At 33.6% G+C, this 21,400-nt stretch overlaps 1 protein-coding gene across 1 annotated transcript; it reads left to right on the top strand.

Annotated features, from left to right (window-relative positions):
* The first annotated feature begins 1,052 nt into the window (after positions 1-1,052).
* LOC133189981 (proton-coupled zinc antiporter SLC30A2-like) lies at positions 1,053-20,302 on the top strand. The gene is made up of 7 exons (XM_061325437.1): positions 1,053-1,703; positions 2,292-2,438; positions 3,237-3,393; positions 8,577-8,919; positions 16,852-16,963; positions 18,711-18,845; positions 19,541-20,302. The coding sequence occupies exons 1-7, from the start codon at positions 1,091-1,093 to the stop codon at positions 19,687-19,689; spliced, it is 1,656 nt and encodes a 551-aa protein (XP_061181421.1). The 5' UTR covers positions 1,053-1,090; the 3' UTR covers positions 19,690-20,302.
* Positions 20,303-21,400: the final 1,098 nt, after the last annotated feature.

Below are 21,400 nucleotides of genomic sequence, written 5' to 3'. Positions count from 1 at the left end.
TGCCATTGTGCACCTCCTATTTTATTTTTTGATCGTACACTTATTCCGGCTCTCTTAACATGGACTTTGCCATTTTAATCATATGGGAGGTGGAGGTATCAGTTTGTGAGCTCAATGTAGTTTTATATATATATATATATATATATATATATATATATATATATATATATATATATATATATATATATATATATATATATATATATATATATATATATATATATATATATATATGTGCTAGTGCTGTTCGGCCAGTAAACTATTCTTGTACTTAAGCTACACTTCAGAACAAGCGAAAGAATAAAGGTAATTAAAACTTACTCTCGTTTTTTTTTTAAATTCAATCTGCAAAACTACACAGGCCCGTAGGAAGCAATTTCAGTTTGGGGGGGCACAGCCAAACATTTTTCAGTTGACAGTTGAGGGGGCACTACCAAAAATTTTCTGACAAGCAAAAAAAAAAAAAAAAAGGTCGTCAACTACCAAATATTCCTTGACAAGCAAAAAAAAAAAAAAAAAAAAAAAAAAGGTCATCAGGCGGTTTTATTGAGGGGGCACATGCTTATAGTATCTATGTTTACTATAGTAATCTATATATCGGCAAAATTATTGGGGGGGGGGCACGGCCCCCCCCCCGTGCTCCCCCGGTTCCTACGGCCATGTATATATATATATATATATATATATATATATATATATATATATATATATATATATATATATATATATATATATATGTATGTATATATATATATATACTGACATGTCTAGTAACATCATAGTATATCAGTATATAGGTCCCTGATATAACTCCATTTCATGAATGACAGAAATAAAATCTGACATTTCAGTTATATTGTTGATAATATTGTCCTACTTGTTATTCTAACTAGAAGTAAAATGTAACTGTCCTAGGAGCATGAACATGATGAAGCAGTCCTTGACTTTTATTAAATATATAATAAAGATTATTATTATTATATTTTATGAAAAGTTTTTAAAGAGTTCTGTCTCTTTGTTGATAATTTTACCGCCGAAACATCATTTTTCAAAATCATGTGATTGACCACGTGATTCTTATCAGTTCAAAATGGCAGAAGGGTCAAATCGTGGCAATTTGCATGATCTGGCCAGTTCGTCGTCGCCGAAAGAAAACAGTGTTTATAACTTGGTGCAAACAAGGAAAAAACACATAGAAAATCCACCACGTGATAGAAACAACACCAGACCAGCGATGGAGATAGGCCCATTTGTCAGTGCTGAGGTCGATAAGGCAGTAGATAGTTTCAATGTAGAAACGTCAAATCATATGTGGTCGAGAGAGGCGGAGCGTGACGATTTATTGTTTCAAGATAGTGACAGCGATAACGAATTTGTATGGGATAGTGCACGTGGTTCTACGATGCCTAAACTCGACTTACTGGAAAATGCACAGCAGGAAAACCCCGAGACAGAAATAAATGATAGACTCATTAGAAACAATTTTGATTCAAGGGAAAATGACAGACTGCTATCCACGTATTCTGATGGACTTTACAGTGAATATAATGGTCATCAGAACGGAACTGTGGTTCAGATGGAGGAGGAGGATTCAATGTGGCACTGTCATCAGGACACACCTGCACAGGTAGACAGGGTGGCCAGGAATCAGCTAATTGCCATCAGTGTCATCTGTGTTATCTTCATGATAGGGGAAATTATCGGTATGTATATTGCCTGTACTGAATATATAAGGCTAAACTGTCCTGACACAACTATTGTTTGCTTTTTTTTAATTTGTCATGACAAAAGTTGTGATGTATATACGTATATGCAAATTAATAATTATAATTATGTTATTCATGCAGATTTTGGACTTAGGTGAACAGAATATGCATGGAATTATTAAATATGTAGATAATGTAAATATATAGGCTACATGTGAGATGAATGTACACTTCAATTTTGCTTTTATTCATAACATGTTTCAAAGAGCAGGAATGATGTGCAGACAGCAATGGTCATTAGCCTTAGGCCAGACACTCGTGACTGACGGACATATTTTTGTGGCACACATGAATTAAAATGATCATATGTCATATGTGAAATCAAAATAAGCTCAATCTGACTAGCCATGCAACAATAATTTATATTTTAAAAAAAAAAAGGTATTTTTTATTAGTAATAGTAATGGTAAAGACTAATTCTATATATCTAAGGAACATTTGACTGCCAGGGATTATAGCCCTTTATATTATTATAAAAATACAAAAAAACTAGCTTTTCCTGTAAAGGTTTTGATCCACTTTTAGGTGGTGTGTTTTCACATAGTGTTGCCTTGTTTACTGATGTTGCTCACCTGGCTAGTGATCTCATTAGCTTCCTCATAAGCTTATTGGCTCTCTACCTTTCAACAAAACCAGCCACAAAGAGGATGTCCATGGGATACTACAGAATAGGTAGGTTTAGTTTATAGTATTGTTGGAGACATAGAGTTTTCAGTCATAGGTCAACTTCAACTAATATTGTGATTGACACATCAATTATATTCATTAAGCATGATATGTATCCATCCACTGTAAACTTTAACATGTTTCTGGTATAAAGATTCTTGGACTAGTTTTTATCAGAAGAAATTCACCATAAATTGATGCTTTGATTCAGCAGTGTGTTATTTATTGCTATTAACTAAACAGAAAAATAATATTTGGAGGAAATAATTCATTCTAGTTACTTGCAGATTTTATCATCACCTGTCAGGGGTGTGCATTTACAAAAATTAGTTACTAGCCCGTCGGGCTAGTGGCAGTAACAAAGTTACTAGCCCAAGGTTGCCAGTGACTAGCCCATTAACTACTGAAAACAATACATGTATAAGTATCACCAAAAAATTTAAAAAAAAAAACATTTAAGTTGAAATAAATAAAACAAATAATGGTTTGCGCTTTGTTATTGTCAGGTACTTCTCCCTATTTTTATCGACTATAATTGTCTTTGAAATGACTGGCGATAACACACACAATACATATAGGTTAAAACGAATTAAAGATAATGATTATATAACAAAGTTAATTCGTACAACAATTCAGTCAACGTAAATATACGTAATACTTTTGTTTTAGATTTACGAGCCTGACAGGCTAACGCAGTATAGATTTACGATAGCCCGACCTCTGAAATTGGTAGCCCCGGGCATTGGGCAATGGTAATTGCACACCCCTGTCACCTGTAATGATTTGGGGTTTTTTTTCCTATAGAGGTACTTGGAGCCCTGATCAGTATTTTGATGATTTGGTTGGTCACTGGGGTTCTATGTTACACAGCTGGTAAGAGGATTGTCACAGGAGACTACACTTCCGTGGAGCCCACCTATATGCTGGCTACTGCTGTATCAGGAGTTATATTCAATGTCATGTAAGTATAATTAGGGTTTGAAACAATTCACCAAAATATCGATATTGTTCAATATTATTCCTTGGTTCAATGTTCGATTCACTGTCTCAATTTTCCGTTCGGTATGTTTTTTTTATAATCGGGTTTGGTTATTCCTTGAAATAGATCGGGTTCTACCTCATTTTAATAGTTTGACACACACGAGGGAGAAAATTGTGATGGAGAAAGTTTCAGAGCAGGCTGCCACTGCTAGTATTGACATGAACAAAGTGCTCTTTTAATCTGCAGAAGCACAAGTAGTGCTCTTTATTGTATCACCACCTTTTACTTGCCTTTTGAAATCTGAATACATGTTTTCTGTAACCTTACGATTTGTTTCTTTTTAAAAATGTATTGAAAAAATTGAATTGTGACACAAGTATCACAATACGTACCATAGCTTGGAGGGGGCATATCGTTTCAGGTATAATAAACTTTTCGAATGTGATTCATCTCTTTATTCATTATGACAATTAAATTCACAAAAAGTCCATTTTTATCCTTTTATGATTCTATAATTTTATAAATTTTCTTAAGCCATGTACAGCATTGTGTGAATTTAGACTTGTCCTTTAGACCTCAGTAAGATTTTTATTTCCTTGTTAGTTTGCTTTACATTTCTTTGAGAACATCTCACTTGTTGGGATGCCACCAGTTGCTGAATGCTTCATATGGGCACTTATGGCCATTGAGCAGTAGGGATCTTTTTACTGTCACATTATGTAATGCAGTTGGGCAACCTTGGTATTTGGTTTCATCCAAAGCACTGTTTGCCACATCTGTCAGTTGGATTTCAACCCACACCATAAAGATCATCTCCCTTCTTCATATTTCTAGAACAAAACATTTAAACCACTGTACAGTAAAACTGTAGAACTCAGGTCCTGTGTCACTTGTATGCATGACATGAAAAAGAATCAATCTATGTAGGATCATACTAATCTTTTTGGTGCACCTGAGCTGAAGGCTCAAGTGGGCTTTTCTGATTGAAATTTGTCTGTTGTCTGTCATTGTCGGCATTGTGGTAAACTTTTCACATTTTCATCTTCATCTCCAGAACCACTGGGCCAATTTCAACTAAACTTGGCATAGAGTATCCTTTGGTAAAGGGGATTTAAGTTTGTTTAAATGAGAGGCCAATCTTTCTTCCAGGGGGGAAGTCAAGAAATGGTGATAATTGGGGTGGGGTAATTTAAAAATCTTCTTCTCAAGAACCAATTGGCCAGAAAAGATGAAACTCACATGAAAGCTTTCTGGGGTAGTGTAGATTCAAATTTGTTCAAATTATGACCCCTGGGGGTAGGGTGGGGCCATAATGGGCCATCAAGGTTTTACATAGGAATATATAGGAAAAATCTTTAAAACTCTTCTTCTCAAAAACAGAAAAGTCATGATTGATCATATTTATATGAATCGAAGCACTCTCAGGTAGTGTAGATTCAATTTTGTTCAGATCATGACCTTTGGAGGTAGGGTGGGGCCACAATGGGTGATCAAAGTTTTACATTGGAAAAATCTTTAAAATTCTTCTTCTCAAAAACAGCAAAGTCATGATTAGTTATATTTATATGGAAGCATCCTCAGGTAGTGTAGATTCAAGTTCATTCAAATCATGACCCCCAGGGGGGAAGGGAGGGGGTGTGTAGGGTGGGGCCATGATGGAAGATCAAATTTTAAATAGGAATATATAGGAAAAAATCTTCTTCAAGGGAACAGCAAAGGCATGATTAGTCATATTTATATGGAAGCCTTCTTAGTGTAGATTCAAGTATTCGAATAAGAACCCAAGGGCATAGGCTGGGGCCACTATGGACCATCAAAGTTTTACATAGGAGTAGTGTATGTGTACTTTAAAAGCGGGCTTCATATTTTAGCGGCTTTGGCACAGAGAACAATGCGCTAATTCATGAATACTGCTAAGAAATCATTTATAAATACAATATACAGCACGGAGATTTATAGCGCTAATTCATGATTTCGCCAACAACTCCATACCCAGTGATTGCGCTAAATTTTGAATACGCCAATTTATGTACACGTACAGTATATAGGAAAAATCTTTAAAATTCTTCTTCTCAAGAACAGTAAAGCCATGATCAGTGATATTGATATTGAATCATCTTCAGGTAGTGTAGATTTTAATTTGTTCAAATCATGACCACCAGGGGTTGGATGAGAGCCACAATGAGCACTCAAAGTTTTACATAAGAGTATATAAGAAAAATCTTTTAAAGTCTTCTTCTTTAGAACAGCTTACTGCTAAGCCATGTTTAGTCATATTTATATGGAAGCATCCTCAGATTCAAGTTTGTTCAAATCATGATACCTTGGGGTAGTGTGGGGCTGGGGGTAGGGTGGGGCCACAATATATTATCTTAATTTTACGTAGGAATATATAGGGAAAAAATCTGCAGGTAAGGAAGAACAGAATGGCCATAGTTACTCAGGTGAGCAGTGTGGCCCATGGGCCTCTTGTTTGTTTTTTTTTTCTGGAATTATTTTCTTTTTTGAAAGTTTAAAACTGGTTTAGGCTTTTGTGTGTAAAAGATGGTTTTGAAAAAAAAAAACTAGCTAACATTGTTTTGGATGTTAAAGAAGAATTGTTTATATTTTTATATCTGTATTAAGAGCTGGTTTCACTTATAAATCCTAACTTTAAGATAACAAAGTCAGTTGATTTTAAATTCATTTCCATGCAATATAAAATGTTTGTCTAGAATTGTTTCTAAAACAAAGGATCAAAAAGGGTGTGGCTTCTGCTGATGAAAATTGGATTGATCTTGTATTTAAGAATATGAGGTGTACATGTACTTCGGTTTGGATGTTTTTATTTCTACCAGGTTGGTTTGATAAGAGGCCTCCCCAGTCTTCCTGAAACTGCTTTAGACTGCACAAGTTATTGATAGAAGCATTCATGTTATTCTGAAATATGTAGAGCTAACTGTCCTTCACTGATAAAAAAAAAAAAATAGATGGCTATCTGAGAGACACAAAGCAACCAGGAAGCATATTAAACAGAAATTTTGTTTATGTATGTTATTGAATAAATGTACCTGTTAGGAAGGCCAATATTACCTGAAAGGCAGATATTGTTACATTATATCCTGTTGGGGAATGAACAGGTTGTTGAATAAACTTGTTGAAATCCTGTTAGACAACAGTGTAGCATCAGATTTGAACATTATAATGGTAAATGCTGTTGCTTGTTGCAAATTTTATGCATGTACCATTTTATTATCTTACCTATTTCCAACATTCCATGACAGAAGAATATTTAAATGATTGTTTGAATAACAGATTTTATTTCCCCACTTTTAAATGAATTTGGCAAGAAAACCCATGTTTGCTAAGATTCTTTCAAAGGTATATTGTAATGAACGGAGGTGCGCAGTTGATGTATCATATGTCAGGTGTCAGCACTCCTTAAGGTTAATGATTTCTTCAGTTCATACGTAGAGTTATTTACAAAGAAATCTCAAACTGTGATTAAGTGTGTCAATGTGTGCTTCATGTGGTTCATTCATCTCTTTAGAAAAACTATATTCATAGAGAGGGGGTGGGGGTGGATGGGGTATTCTCCCAATGTTTGAAAGAAATTAGTGTTGAATATTCATAAATTTGACTAAAATCATGTGTTACAGTGTGCGATTATAGACCACAGAACCTCGATCTCACAAGCAAAACAAGGTGACTGATGAAGTTTAATAGAAACATCAATATGGGTGTTCAGCCTGCCATAGTGTCACCAGCATGTTACCAAATTTCACCGTGAAACTGTAAACAATTGCGCAATATCAATAAACTTCACCGTGAAACTATAAACAATTACATAAAATTCAATATACATAAACACAGCTAATAATTAATTACAGAGTATGCAACAAAAAATAAATGTATTCGTCTCCTTATTCCTTGTTTTCACAATAATGAGGGGTTAGTTCACAATTTAAAGTTACCTCACTTTACCAAAGAGTTCTAATTATAGTAGCATGTACAAGCATAAGAACATGGTTCCACATTGCGTAGACCCACCCCCTCTATGAATCTGAGGAACTAGGTTGAAAAATGGCTTTGTAACTTCCTTCCTTTGAAAATGTGGACCTTCCTCAGATCAAAGAATTTTATTATCTTTTTGTGTTTCTTGCATAGCATGACAAACTTGCAGGGATCGCCTTGTCCTGCATCTGTCCATTCATACATATGGGAGATGTGACACTTGTACCGAAAAAAAACCTTAGAGCTTAAATCACACCATTGTAAAACTTCATGAAAAAAATGCATCTAGGGCACAATCGACAAGTAAAATTACAGTATCGATGGTTGTCATCTTTCTGACAAAAAAAAGTTTGGTATTAGATATGCCATGATTGATGTGATTTATTTACCAATACCAGTGTTTCTCATTTCTTTGTAAATAACATAAATAATAATATTGGAGTTATTATATTTATATAAATTCTTGATATAAGGCAAGTAATTAAAACATGAGTGCTAAAAAATACAAAGTAATATTCATGAACATGTCACATTCAGTTTGTTTACGGGATAGTATATTAGTAAAGGTCATCTCATATGAGGCAGAGGAAAATTCACAAAGGAATCATCTCTCTTGTTTACAGGGATATAATCATTAGTTGGATGTTTTAAATTTAATAGGTATTACAATGTATTTTTTAAAAAATGAGCCCTATAGCTTAGCAGGATATGTACAGTTTACCTAATGATAGTTCATAGGTAAACCTTTCTTTGACAGCTAGAGAACTATAAATTAAAATAAAAATTTCAAATAAGCAAGGGAATTTGATCATCTTTGTAATTACTAAAACTCTTTTGAAGCTTTCATGATATTCAGTTTTTGATAAGTTTAAATGAAATTATTTTTTTTTTTTTTTTAAATTCCACCCCTGGGCCTAATTATGAAATGTCTTGTATATGATTTCCAATAGTACCAGTGTTCTTTGACATGGACTTGGAATTGATCCTGTGCATTGTTTAACCAGTTTTAATGTTTGGTAGTGAATTCTTATCATGATCAGTACTGTACTTTGATATATAATTTTGTGTGTCAATTGAAGATCTGATCCTTATGCATACTATAGTACTATCATTGCATTCTTTAAATTATGAATTTCTTTGTATTGATTTGCAATTTCAATCCTTTTTAGAATGGGTGTTGTTCTGATATCCCAGAAGTGTGGCTCGGCTGCCTCTCATCTTAAATTTGGTCATTCCCACGGACATGGTCATTCCCATGGTAACAGACACTCTCATTCACATGGTCACTCCCATAATTCCCTTACCATAAACAGTGACCGGCCAGACATTGCATACAGTCCACTACTGAGTCCGGCTAGTGAGGAAGATCTGACACTTTCTGATGATGCCGAAATGCAGAGTCCAATCACAAAACATGAAAACATTAACATCCGAGCAGCCTTTATACATGTTGTAGGGGACATCATCCAAAGCCTAGGTGTGCTCATAGCTGCACTTATTATCAAATTTACAGTAAGTTAACCTCCTTTCCATTTTTTATTGAGATCCAAATTATTTTGCTACTTTCTCCTAGTTTAAAGAAAAAAAGAATTTTCTACAAATATTCAATTTAAGAGGAAATGTTTGTTATATTTGATCCTTGATTAAAGGAGATAAATATTTTGCAAAAGATTAAAGATTAACCCTTGGAGCCACATTAAGGAATCAATTTTTTTTACATAGAAACAGAGAAATACCAGTTAAAACATTTCATTAGGGAATAGTAAATTAACAATTACTTAAAATGCAAGTTTCCCCCTGAACTGTTCATTCAATTCAATGGTCTCAGAGGCCAAGAGGAGGTTACAGTGTGAGTCCAAAGACTTATTAAGGAATATACATGTTAGATAAAATCTTTGTCATGAGTCAGCAACAAAATTATATTGGTATGATATTATTCTACACTTATGTTATGTAAATTAAACTTTATTAAATTAGACTTCAACCTTAAATAAAGCATGCACATTATATATTGCTAAGCAGTGAAATTTCCTGAAATCATTGTATAATTTGTGGAGATTTTTAAAATGCTCAGTAGTTTAATGCATTTCTGTAACATATGCTGTTCATCAATGATTAAAAGGTATTTGCCAGCACAAAGTATGAACATTGATCAATACCTTAAAAGATAATTGTGTTTTACCAGAATCAATGTTCTGTAATGTGATGTAGTGCTTTTGAAGTAACGATAGTACAGACTACAGATAATGGTTTTCCAAAGAGAGTCCTAAAGCACATGAATCAATCTGAAATTATTAATATTAATAGAGTAGACTATGCATTTGAAATGTTTTTTAAATCAATAATTACAATAAGCAAGGTTAACATTCTTTCATAGATTTCACTGTATCCTTGTCAAAAGTATGTACACTAGTTGTTCATTTCAATATTTTTTTTTTAGAAAATTAAGAGATAATTAAGCAATACACATATACAGGTTCTGGTTATTAGGACCTAATTGCTCTTGGTGCACCCTTTGATGATCAATCTGTCCATCCACTTATTTGGTTTTACTGTTCTCTTCCCTTGGTCCATGTATGGGTCAAACTTCACTCAGAGAGTACTCATGGTTATACGAATTTCAGTGACATTGAACCAAATTTCAAAGTTGAAGCAGTTCTTTTGCAGAGTATATTTTTTCTCAATTTGAATCGATACCGCAGTGACTTTTATCTTGTTTTTTTAGGTCAAATCAAGTCAAATGAATTGTAAATTGTACTTGACCACAACACAATGTTGCTTTTGCCAATTGTAGCTTATGATTCACTTGAAGAGTGTACTTGAGTAAAGGGTGTACTGACCTTGAACCAAGGTCAGAGATGAAACTTATTGAAATTCCTTGTTTTGAGTATATAATTTCTGTACTTGGACAACTGAAACTCACACTTCACCCATGAGTACTGTAAACCAACTTTTATTGGCGTGTGAGAAATATTCGCGAGTTTCGCAACCTACTTAACCTCGCGAATATTTATCGCCGCGAACTATTTATTTTACTTTGTTTTTGTAGAGAATGTTTCCTCGGCCACAAATATTAATTGCCACGGATTGATATTAATGTGAAGAATCGCGAATAAAAGTTGACGCGAATAATAGTTGGTTTCCAGTACCTTGTGTCAAGGGTATGGAGTGTCAAGTCCAATGTCATGGTCAAATTATGGAGTGGGAAATTATTTTCAGGTACATGTACACAGTTTTGGGAAAAGAGGTTTTTTTTCTTAAAATAAAAGATAAAAATAGCATTTTTCTCCTTTTATGCCTGAGAAAAAAAATCTTTGTCCAATTACAGTTATGTACAGGTATCATAATGTCCTTTGAGTTTTATTGTAGCTCATGTGTATCGATCTGAGTGGTTTATTTCTAGTTACCAGGTACATGTATTACATTGTTAAAATAAAACATGTGATTAAAAGTTATTTGTAGACTAGCTGTTAAAATACTAGTATGTCACAGGATGAAAGTGATGTTAGATAAAACAAAGTCATTTTCCTCTCTTGTCTGACTGAAATTAAATCTACTGTCCCAAAAATAGTGTCTTCCACTTTCCTCAAATAGATATTTTTGGGGTTTTTTTTTAGAAAGATATGAAGTTCGATTTTTCTTTTTTTAATACTTGAAGTAAGAATTACAGTTATAAAGAGATTAAGTTTTGTTTTGTTTTGAACATATTTTATTATGTAATAAATACATAACTGGATTGGGCAGCAGGCATAGCCTTTATAAGCCCTCTCCACAGGTACAAGGTTAATTAAAATACACATATTACTTAAGGATGGCAATCAAGTACAAAATTGCCAATCGGTTAACCGCAAGACATTCCGACCAATTTGTCGGTTAATCATATCGAAAATTCTCAACATAGCTACACTCGAATAAGTAAGACTATAAAGATGTTCATGTAGTAATATTATGCTTATATTTATATATGATAAGATTACTACATATATTGTATTTCAATTCTAGTGGGCAAAAAAAAAAAAAGGAGAGAGAGAGAGAGAAATTAAGAAACCAATGAAACATCCTGAGGTCGCAGATGCATTAAAAAAATTTCAGAAAAGATGTCATTCTGCATTTTCACCATAATCAAAATTTAGTCTGAATTATCGCTTATCTTACGATTTTTGTTTTAGAATATAATTTGATAGGTAACTGGAAAGGATAGAAGAGGTTGTGTACATATAATCAATTCAATTCAATTTATTTTTACATTGTGTAAAACAACATAGAGAAAATACAACAACGATATCAAACAAAATACATGATGCAAAAGTGTACAGTTTACATTAACCTGCAAGGGTGACAGAAGCCAACGATCATTTGATTAAAATCATTAAAGAAATACGGGACAGGGTGGGTAACGACATGTGTTTAAACAGCAATTAATGACTTGAAGAGTGACCAATTACCCCCACACGATGTCCATCTGGAGAGCCTTAATTATCTTCGAATCGTGTTAAATAGATAGGTGAACATGCCAACATTTCAGAAAATTTTATCTGTATTTTTTAAATTGAATTTTCAGGAAATTGTATTCAAATTTACACATATATTAATTTTTTTTTCCCGACTAACCGATTACAGATTTTCTATCCGATTACCATCGTTCCATCCGAGTAACCAGTTAACTGATTACAAATTGCCATCCCTAATATTACTACATATAAATACAGGTACATATCACCAATAAGTTATAGTTAAGTAACACAAAATTGTATGGAATTTAGAAGAAAGTAAAAAAAATTTCAAAAAACTAGATGAGGTCTCGTTGCGAGCAATGAGTAGGTCTTCCGTTAGATTTTTGATAAGATCTTGATTGGAAAAGTTTGATTGATGAAACAAAGTAAAACAACTTTAAAGAAATAATCATATCAATTCTTCAAAATATGTTTAGCAACACATAAAAGAGCGAAATCTATCAATTTCAATAACTTCCGGTCTTTTCATTCACTTCCCGTATGACCGGAAGTACTCAAAATGACTTTTAACTCCTCACTGAGTGTGAAGGAATCATCCCTCAGAGTTGCCAGGAAAAATGAGCATTTTTTTGCCTACTTCTGGTTTGGAAGAAATAACTTCCGGTGCAAATAATATGACACAAAACAGTCTCTTTTCCTCTATTATGAACATTTCAAAAATAAAAAAATAAAAATTTGCATATTTTTAAACTACTTCTGGTGGACAACGGACATCACATCAACAAAAACCAAACAGGAAATGCAAATCTACGAGTCACAATATATCATCCCTGAAAGTTTCCGGTTTATGTGAAAATGAGAGAAAAAACTGAAAAATGGGAATTACAGCAATTTATATAAAATACAATGAATGTGTATTTGATTTAAACAAGAAACAAATATTTCATAATTTCGCATCATTTATGAAACCTCTTGGTTTGTGAAATATATTTATGAACACAATCAAACAATTTCATATTTTTTGCATAAGGAATATGACTATCACCAAATAACAATAGATTTAGAGATACAGGATGTTGCAGGTCTATACTAGATATACAATTAAAAAGATTATTTCTTTGCTTGACATAACATGGACAGTCTAAGAAAAAATGATATGCATTTTCAGTATGAAAACCACAGTTTTCACATTTGGAATTTTCATTTATATAATCTTTCTGTAAATCAGAATTTAAACTACTAGCATTATTTCTTAATTGACAATGAATAATATTTTGACTATGATTTCCATGATTAAAAAGCTTATTGGGAGTTCTGTAATGAGCCTTTTTAATGGCATTAGTGAATGAAGATAGAATTGGTAAATTTCTAATATGATATGGTGAATTATTCCATAGTTTAATTGTAGATGGGAAATAACTATTCATATATGATGTGGTCCTAGTTTGATGAATAAGAAAAGTAAGACCAGTGAGACAAGTAAGAGATTAAGTGATCTTCATGATGGATTACAGTTGGTCTGTCAACTTAGATATCAAAAATAGATAACATTTTATTACATAATAATGAATTAGTGAAATACTTTAATTTATTGAATAAAAGTGATATTTTATCACAGTATGAAAGAATATCAAAATGATATTTTGTCACAGAGTTAAAGAATATCACAAGTACTGCAAAACTCGAGATTTTCCTTCCGTTCACAAAGAGTGTTGTAATAAATATTCCCTGGCCATGCTGTTATAAGATTGAGAGAGTAAATTATAAACCATCCTGAGAGAGACTAAAACTGCCAAAGTTTCTCCAAATATGTTGTTGAAATCTATGTTTACAATGTTTTCAGTATTGCAATCACTAAGCTATGATGTTTCAGGCACTCAACTATGATATCAAAGCCTATGATGCTGTGTTATGAAAAGACAGAGGCAAAGGGAAAAATCAAAGAAAATGTGATAAACAGAAATTTCAATATTTTGTAGTTGGATATGGAATTTATTTCACTCATGAGACAGGATTTTTTAGCTCACGTGAGCCGAAGGCTCAAGTGAGCTTTTCTGATCACATTTTGTCCGTCGTCCGTCCGTCCGTCTGTCTGTCCGTCTGTCCATCCGTCTGTAAACTTTTCACATTTTCGACTTCTTCTCCAGAATCACTGGGCCAATTTCAACCAAACTTGCCACAAAGCATCCTTGGGTAAAGGGGATTCAAATTTGTTCAAATGAAGGGCCACCCATTCTTTCAAGGGGAGATAATTAAGAATTTGTGAAAATTTGGTGGTATCTTTTAAAAATCTTCTTCACAAGAACCAATGGGCTGTAAAAGTTGAAACTTATGTGAGACCTTCATTACATAGTGTAGATTCAAGTTTGTTCAAATCATGACCCCCTGGGGTAGGGTGGGGCCACAATGGGGGGTCAAAGTTTTACATAGGAATATAAAGGAATAAATCTTTAAAAATCTTCTTCTCAAGAACAACAAAGCCACAATTAGTCATGTTGATATGGAATCATCCTCAGGTAGTGCAGATTCACATTTGTTCAAATCATGACCCCTGGGGGTAGGGTGGGGCCACAATGGGGAATCAAAGTTTTACATAGGAATATATAGAAAAAAATCTTGAAAAATCTTCTTCTCAAGAACAACAAAGCCACAATTAGTCATATTGATATGGAATCATCCTCAGGTAGTGCAGATTCAAATTTGTTCAAATCATGACCCCCGGGGGTAGGGTGGGGCCACAATGGGGAATCAAAGTTTTACATAGGAATATATAGAAAAAAATCTTGAAAAATCTTCTTCCCAAGAACAACAAAGCCACAATTAGTCATATTGATGTGGATTCATCCTCAGGTAGTGCAGATTCAAGTTTGTATCAAATCATGATCCCTGGGGATAGGGTGGGGATAGGGTGGGGCCACAGTGGGCGATCAAAGTTTACATAGGAATGTACAGAAAAAAAACTTGAAAAATCTTCTTCTCAAGAACAGCAAAGCTTTGTTAAGTCATACTGATATGGAAGCATTCTCAGATAGTGTAGATTTAACTTTGTTTGAATCATGACCCCCAGGGTTAGGGTGGGGCCACAATGGGGAATCAAAGTTTTACATAGGAATATATAGAAAAAAATCTTGAAAAATCTTCTTCTCAAGAACAACAAAGCCTTGTTAAGTCATATTGATATGGAAGCATTCTCAGATAGTGTAGATTTAACTTTGTTCGAATCATGACCCCCAGGGTTAGAGTGGGGCTACAATGGGGGGTCAACGTTTTACATAGGAATATATAGGAAAAAATCTTGAAAAATCTTCTTCTCAAGAACAACAAAGCCTTGTTAAGTCATATTGATATGGAAGCATTCTCAGATAGTGTAGATTTAACTTTGTTCGAATCATGACCCCGAGGGTTAGGGTGGGGCCACAATGGGGAATCAACGTTTTAACAAGGGAATATATAGGAAAAAAATCTTTAAAAATCTTCTGCTCAAGAACAGCAAAGCCACAATTAGTCATATTGATGTGGATTCATCCTCAAGTAGTGCAGATTCAAGTTTGTATCAAATCATGACCCCTGGGGATAGGGTGGGGCCACAATGGGCGATCAAAGTTTTACATAGGAATATACAGAAAAAAAACTTGAAAAATCTTCTTCTCAAGAACAGCAAAGCTTTGTTAAGTCATATTGATATGGAAGCATTCTCAGATAGTGTAGATTTAACTTTGTTTGAATCATGACCCCCAGGGTTAGGGTGGGGCCACAATGGGGGGTCAATGTTTTACATAGGAATATATAGAAAAAAATCTTTAAAAATCTTCTTCTCAAGAACAGCAAAGCCTTGTTAAGTCATATTGATATGGAAGCATTCTCAGATAGTGTAGATTTAACTTTGTTCGAATCATGACCTCCAGGGTTAGGGTGGGGCCACAATGGGGGATCAACGTTTTAACAAGGGAATATATAGGAAAAAAATCTTTAAAAATCTTCTGCTCAAGAACAGCAAAGCCATTTGTTATATTGATATGGAAGCATCCTCAGGTAGTTTAAAATCCAAGCCCCCCCCCCCCCCCTTTTAAACTTTTCAATAATGAAGTGATTTGTGCTTTTTCCTAGCTAATGTGCTCAGGTGAGCGATGTGGCCCATGGGCCTCTTGTTATATTTCCACTCGTGCTTCACACTAATGAAAGTATTAAAAAAAAAACCTCTCACTAATGGAATAAATTCTGTATCCAACTACAAAACATCAAATATCCTCTAATTCACGTTAAACTTTACACTTTCATCCCTTGGATACCACTTATTGGATAAATTATGTTTTATTCCGGACTTTGTATCAGACATGGCCTTGATACAATGTAAACAAATACATGTAATCGTGTGTGTACAAGTATTTGTAAACATGGAAGATAGAAAAAGAAATCCAATTGATTTTGATTCATAAAGTCATTGAGTAACAGATCTTTTTATATTTCCCACTTTTTACTCTGTTTCATTGTACACTATTTTAAGTGGTGTAATGTCTTTGCCATTGCCTTGCAGCATAGAGACTGTGTAAAACCCATAAAAGTTAAGTAAAAACACTGGATCAAAAGAATCTTTCATGGTTTGTGATTAAATATGATATTTAACCTCTCCCCAAAAGATTTTTGATAGAAAACACACAACTCCTTGGATAAAAATCATATCCAATCATAAACCATGGGAAACTCTTACTACAGCATGGTAGAGGTTTACGGTGAGATACTTTTGACTTGGCGCCACGTTACGAGGCATATAAGGAGCGTAGGGACATTAACTGAGGCTCTTACTTGCAGAAAAGTTCTATACTTAATATCGGTTATTTTCTGAGGATTTTTATTTTAACTGTAGAAATTAAAATAAAAACATTTGCTTTCCTATCCACAAAAAGTTTAAATCAGGAGATGGGAGAAGGTAAGAGTTGGATGATATTTTTAAAGAACCAGGCCTTAGAATGATGTTTTATGTATATTGCAGAATGGAGAGGAGTACAAGCTAGCTGACCCCATCTGTACCTTTGTCTTCTCGGTTCTAGTCATGATCACCACAGTCAAAGTTCTGAGGGACACACTTCATGTTGTTATTGAGGGTAAGATTTTTTTTTATCCTTCAACACCGCTTGCATTGCCCCAATAAAGGTATAACCTAATAAACCAAAGTTATATTCAGTCAGTGCTGAAATATAGCCTCATGCATCCAGATATCTTTAAAAGCATTGTGAATCGTCATCCATATTGCATCTAATGGAGAGTAGAATTGCACTCCAGAGGACAGTGCAGGTAACCTAGTTTACAACCAACAAAGCAATTATGACTGAATACCTGCTCATCATAAAGACATTAAAGTGCCCTGGTAATCAACACAGTAATGGTTTAACTGATGGCTATAGAACATCAGATGACAACAGTTGAATCATTTTAGTACTTAAATCTTATTAAGGTTTGAAAAATGAATCTTAGCTCTCCTTCCTCCATTAAGAAAAGCCCTGTCCTCATCCTGCGATATTGATTTTAAAGATCATCACATAAACTGTCATGTCATTATGAAAGGAACATATAAAAGATGGAATTCCTGCTTGGACAAGATCTGTGACCTGGTTTTGATGTCTGAACTCATTACTCACTGTGTTTGACTTTGATATACCAGGGTATGGCCTTGAATCAAGGTCATAACACTAAGGTTTTGGGCAACTTCCTCCTAAATTCATACAAGTCAAGGATGGAGACCAATTCAAAGACAAGACCTGACACAGTATCAATGTCTTATGTGTCAGTGACTGTAATCAGAAATTGATCTTGAATTAAGATCGTACCTAATACCGTACATCCGGTTTTTTTTCTCGCAATTATCTATTTTTCGCATTTTTTTGCGACCATTTTTAACTCACTTAAAATAAAACACACAAAAATTAGAGGTGTAACTCTCCATTTTAAAAATGTTACTCTTTTTTTTTTATTTTTTCAAATCACAAAAAATAACTTGCGCAAAATAAAAACTGTACAATCTACTCTTTTTCCGCAAAATTTGCAACATGGGAACATGGGAACCCCCCCCCCCCCCCCCCAGATATATAGGTAAGAAAGTATTAAACAGGTCCAGCTACCTACATTTTAAACCTACTTAGAGTAGCTACTTCTACCTACTTTTAGCTTTAAAAATAGAAATAAATAATAAGTATAAGGGCATCTTTAAAAACTGGTCATATTTGTGTTTATTATGTTGTGCACTTGCATAGCAAAATTTGGGGTGTAAATTAGTAAACTTTATGAGGATAGAGAATCAGGAGAGGAAATGCATGAAAAGTCATCCCAAAAACCTTTTATCTAAGAGTGCATGAAGGTAAGTTTTAAAATTGCTTCTTAAAAGAAGGTAAAGTAGGTAAAAATGGTTATCTGGAGTAGGTTTATATACCTTAAGAGAGCTTTAACTAGGTACTAGATAGAAATAGTCTTTGGACTGGACCTGTTAAAGTTTGAAATCATTTTAATATCTCCTTGTCTTTTGACCTTGATAATTATAATACATTGAATTAGGATTTAATAGTAATCGACAGATCGTAAACAAGTAAAGGGTATAGAAAACAAAGGTAACAACAAAACCACCAAAGTAAGTCTAAATTGCCGGTGTACCCATATAAAGTTTTCAAAATTATCATCCAGAAATACCAAAGGTATAATGTCTCTTCTTCCCTGTTATTAGAAGGGGGTAGGGATGATTGTGTAGTTAGTTGTAACCTGTTTTTGAGTCTTGCTAGTAGATATTTAAATAGACAGTAAAATAACATATACTGGATTTTACATTAATTTAAGCATGTTGCATTTTCTTTACTTTTTCAGCTGTGCCAAAAGATATTGAATACCATAAGGTGCTAAACGATATCAGATCAATTCCTGGTGTTAAATCTGCTCATAGTCTGGCTCTGTGGGCCCTGACTGTAGATAAAAATGCAGTAACAGTTCATATCTCCATTGGTAAGTCTACTTAGCAGTGTCAGTGGGTTTAATCTTTCAAATAAGAGAATGATTCTAAAGATTGTTGATTTGACATGACTTGCTTTTAGAAAATTTCATTTGTGCAGGTCCCTATTCATCATTGCAAACCATGGCCTAAGTGTACAACCCTCTCTCATTCAAAGAGAGAGCTATGTGTGGACTCCAGACTGTAGCTTGAGATGATGGTTCCCTATAAGATTATAAATCAAATAAAAACTGAGAATATTAAAAGGGTTCCTAAAAAAAAGATTTCCTGATTCTGTAACTTGTCTTTTATTTTCATCGCGACATCTTTGAACTGGTTGAAACTAATCATATATATAGATACATGTATGATAAAATATTTTACAATGCTCTCCATGGAAGTCAAGTTAAAGTTTTACTAGAAAATACATATTTAAAAACAATACATCTTGTACCAAGGGTTGCTCCTAAGAATTGAAATAGAAGGGGACATTAAAGAAAGTAGAAGGGGGTCTTGGGTTCCTCCCCTAATGGGGAGTTAAGGGGGAATACAAAAAAAACTGGGAGATTACTTCATTAAAGGCTGGGAAATTCCCTGGCCCTGGGGTCTTTGACTACCAGTAAAGTATAAAATGATTTATATACATTGTATAACATTTTCTTTAACATGAGGCAAAAATACCTCTCTGATGACTTTAAATGAATTCCAGATGGCTCAAATGATCATCAGAAAATTCTGGAGAGGACATCTAGGATGCTGAGGACAAAATACAAATTTATCTTCACAACAATACAAGTGGAAATGCATCAGTCTACCATAATGGAGTCTTGTCGTCACTGCAGCATTCCAAATATTTAACTCACCGTGCTGTCATAATGGAATACAGCTTCTAGAGTGTGTTCGATGTGTTATTCCAGTTACTTCTGAGGGTGGAGCAAGGTTTCAGATTCCCTTTGTGTTGTGTAACATCTGAGAGCTCAATTAAGGATACCTCATACTGTATTAGACAGAAATCCATGTCTTTATATATTACTTGAGAGAAGGTTTACACATTTATTGAAAAAATATTGATATGATCCAGGATGACTTTATTTTCAGTGAACCGTGGCAGAGAACAGTTGTTCAAAGTTAAATAAGAACGAGAAGGTAGTGTTTCAGTAGATCTGCTCATTATATAAGCAATTCAAAACATTCCCCCAGGAAAGTTTTTCTTGTTCCAATGATTATCGTGTTTTCTTTAATCAACAGTAAAGGTGCTGTGATATTTTGAGAAATCAGTCAATGTGATAGTTATTCCATTTTGTCTTCCAAGGTTGAATTACATCTGTGTTGTTTGTCAAGCTTGTTTTTTTTTAATTAATTTTATTGATTGTTAATCAGTGATTTTTTTTTTTTTGCCTTAAAATATTGTGCTTGATAATAATCTAATCAATACTATACTTTTTTTTGATTGGTACATTAAGCCAGCAAATGTATTTAAAAAAAAAAAAAAAAATAAGGCCTCATTCTTTTTTAAATTGTTTTTACCTTTTAAAATTTTTAATTGCAACTTAGTTTGTCTCTATTTTTGCTCTTTTTCTGTTTATTTATGATATTACAATTTATTTTTGCAAATATATGGAGACTACCGGTATTTTATTTTATTGTTCTGAAAAAGATCTGGGCAAATCTTTCATTGAAAACGTCCCTTTTCTTAAACTGTGCCATGCCTTTGTTATCAGCGGAATTAAAAACCAGATTTTTATGAAACATATACATGTATCTGGAAGAGGGGTTAGTATATATTCAGAAAATGTATTTATATTCTTATTATGAAGCAGGTTGAATGCTCATGAAATCTTCCTTTTTGCTACAATCTTATAAAGCTGTTTCCAATAATAATACATGTATATAAAAACTATGTCAACTCCCCCCCCCCCCCCCCCCCCCAACACACACTGAACAGTCAACATATTATTCAGTTCAATATTTTCTCTTTTATTTCTTATGAAAAAATATCTGAAGCTGGCTATCTACGTAAAAGGTTTTTTAAATATGTGTCAAAGGTCAACTGTCTCTATTTCATCAAATTAATGTATGAGTGGACAATATTTAAGAACCTTAGCTCACTTTATATGAATGTGTAGCAGACAGTATATAGGGATTATATTTATACTGCCTCGCTAGTGAGCTAGCTATTCTAGTGATTTAGCAGAGTGTCCCTGTATTCAGTTGAGCTGCTTTTAGTCTGTTAGAGCTCTTAGATGGGTGACCGCTTCATGTTACAAATATTTTATACAGATATAAATATAAACTGTTACAATATCTATCTTGCCATTTATGCAATCATTGCAGAAGACATAACCTGCTTTTGTGGGTTATATATCTTTTCTTCAATGTTTTAGTGGTTCATTCCTGTATAACAAAGAAAGCATTTTATTGTTTAAGCAAACAGATTATATGGGAATCCATGTATAGTTTAAATTTAAATCCTTTTTTTTGTGGTTGATCTGAATTTTATGAACCATCCCTAACCTTTAACTGACTGAGAGGAATATTAATGACATTCATTATTTTGTATTCTGTATTC

This window comes from Saccostrea echinata, unplaced genomic scaffold, assembly GCF_033153115.1.
Source record: "Saccostrea echinata isolate AGI-Se365-2 ecotype Australia unplaced genomic scaffold, CSIRO_AGI_Sech_v1 ptg000020l, whole genome shotgun sequence".
Lineage (NCBI taxonomy): Eukaryota > Metazoa > Mollusca > Bivalvia > Ostreida > Ostreidae > Saccostrea > Saccostrea echinata.
This window is presented reverse-complemented; position numbering and strand designations above follow the sequence as displayed.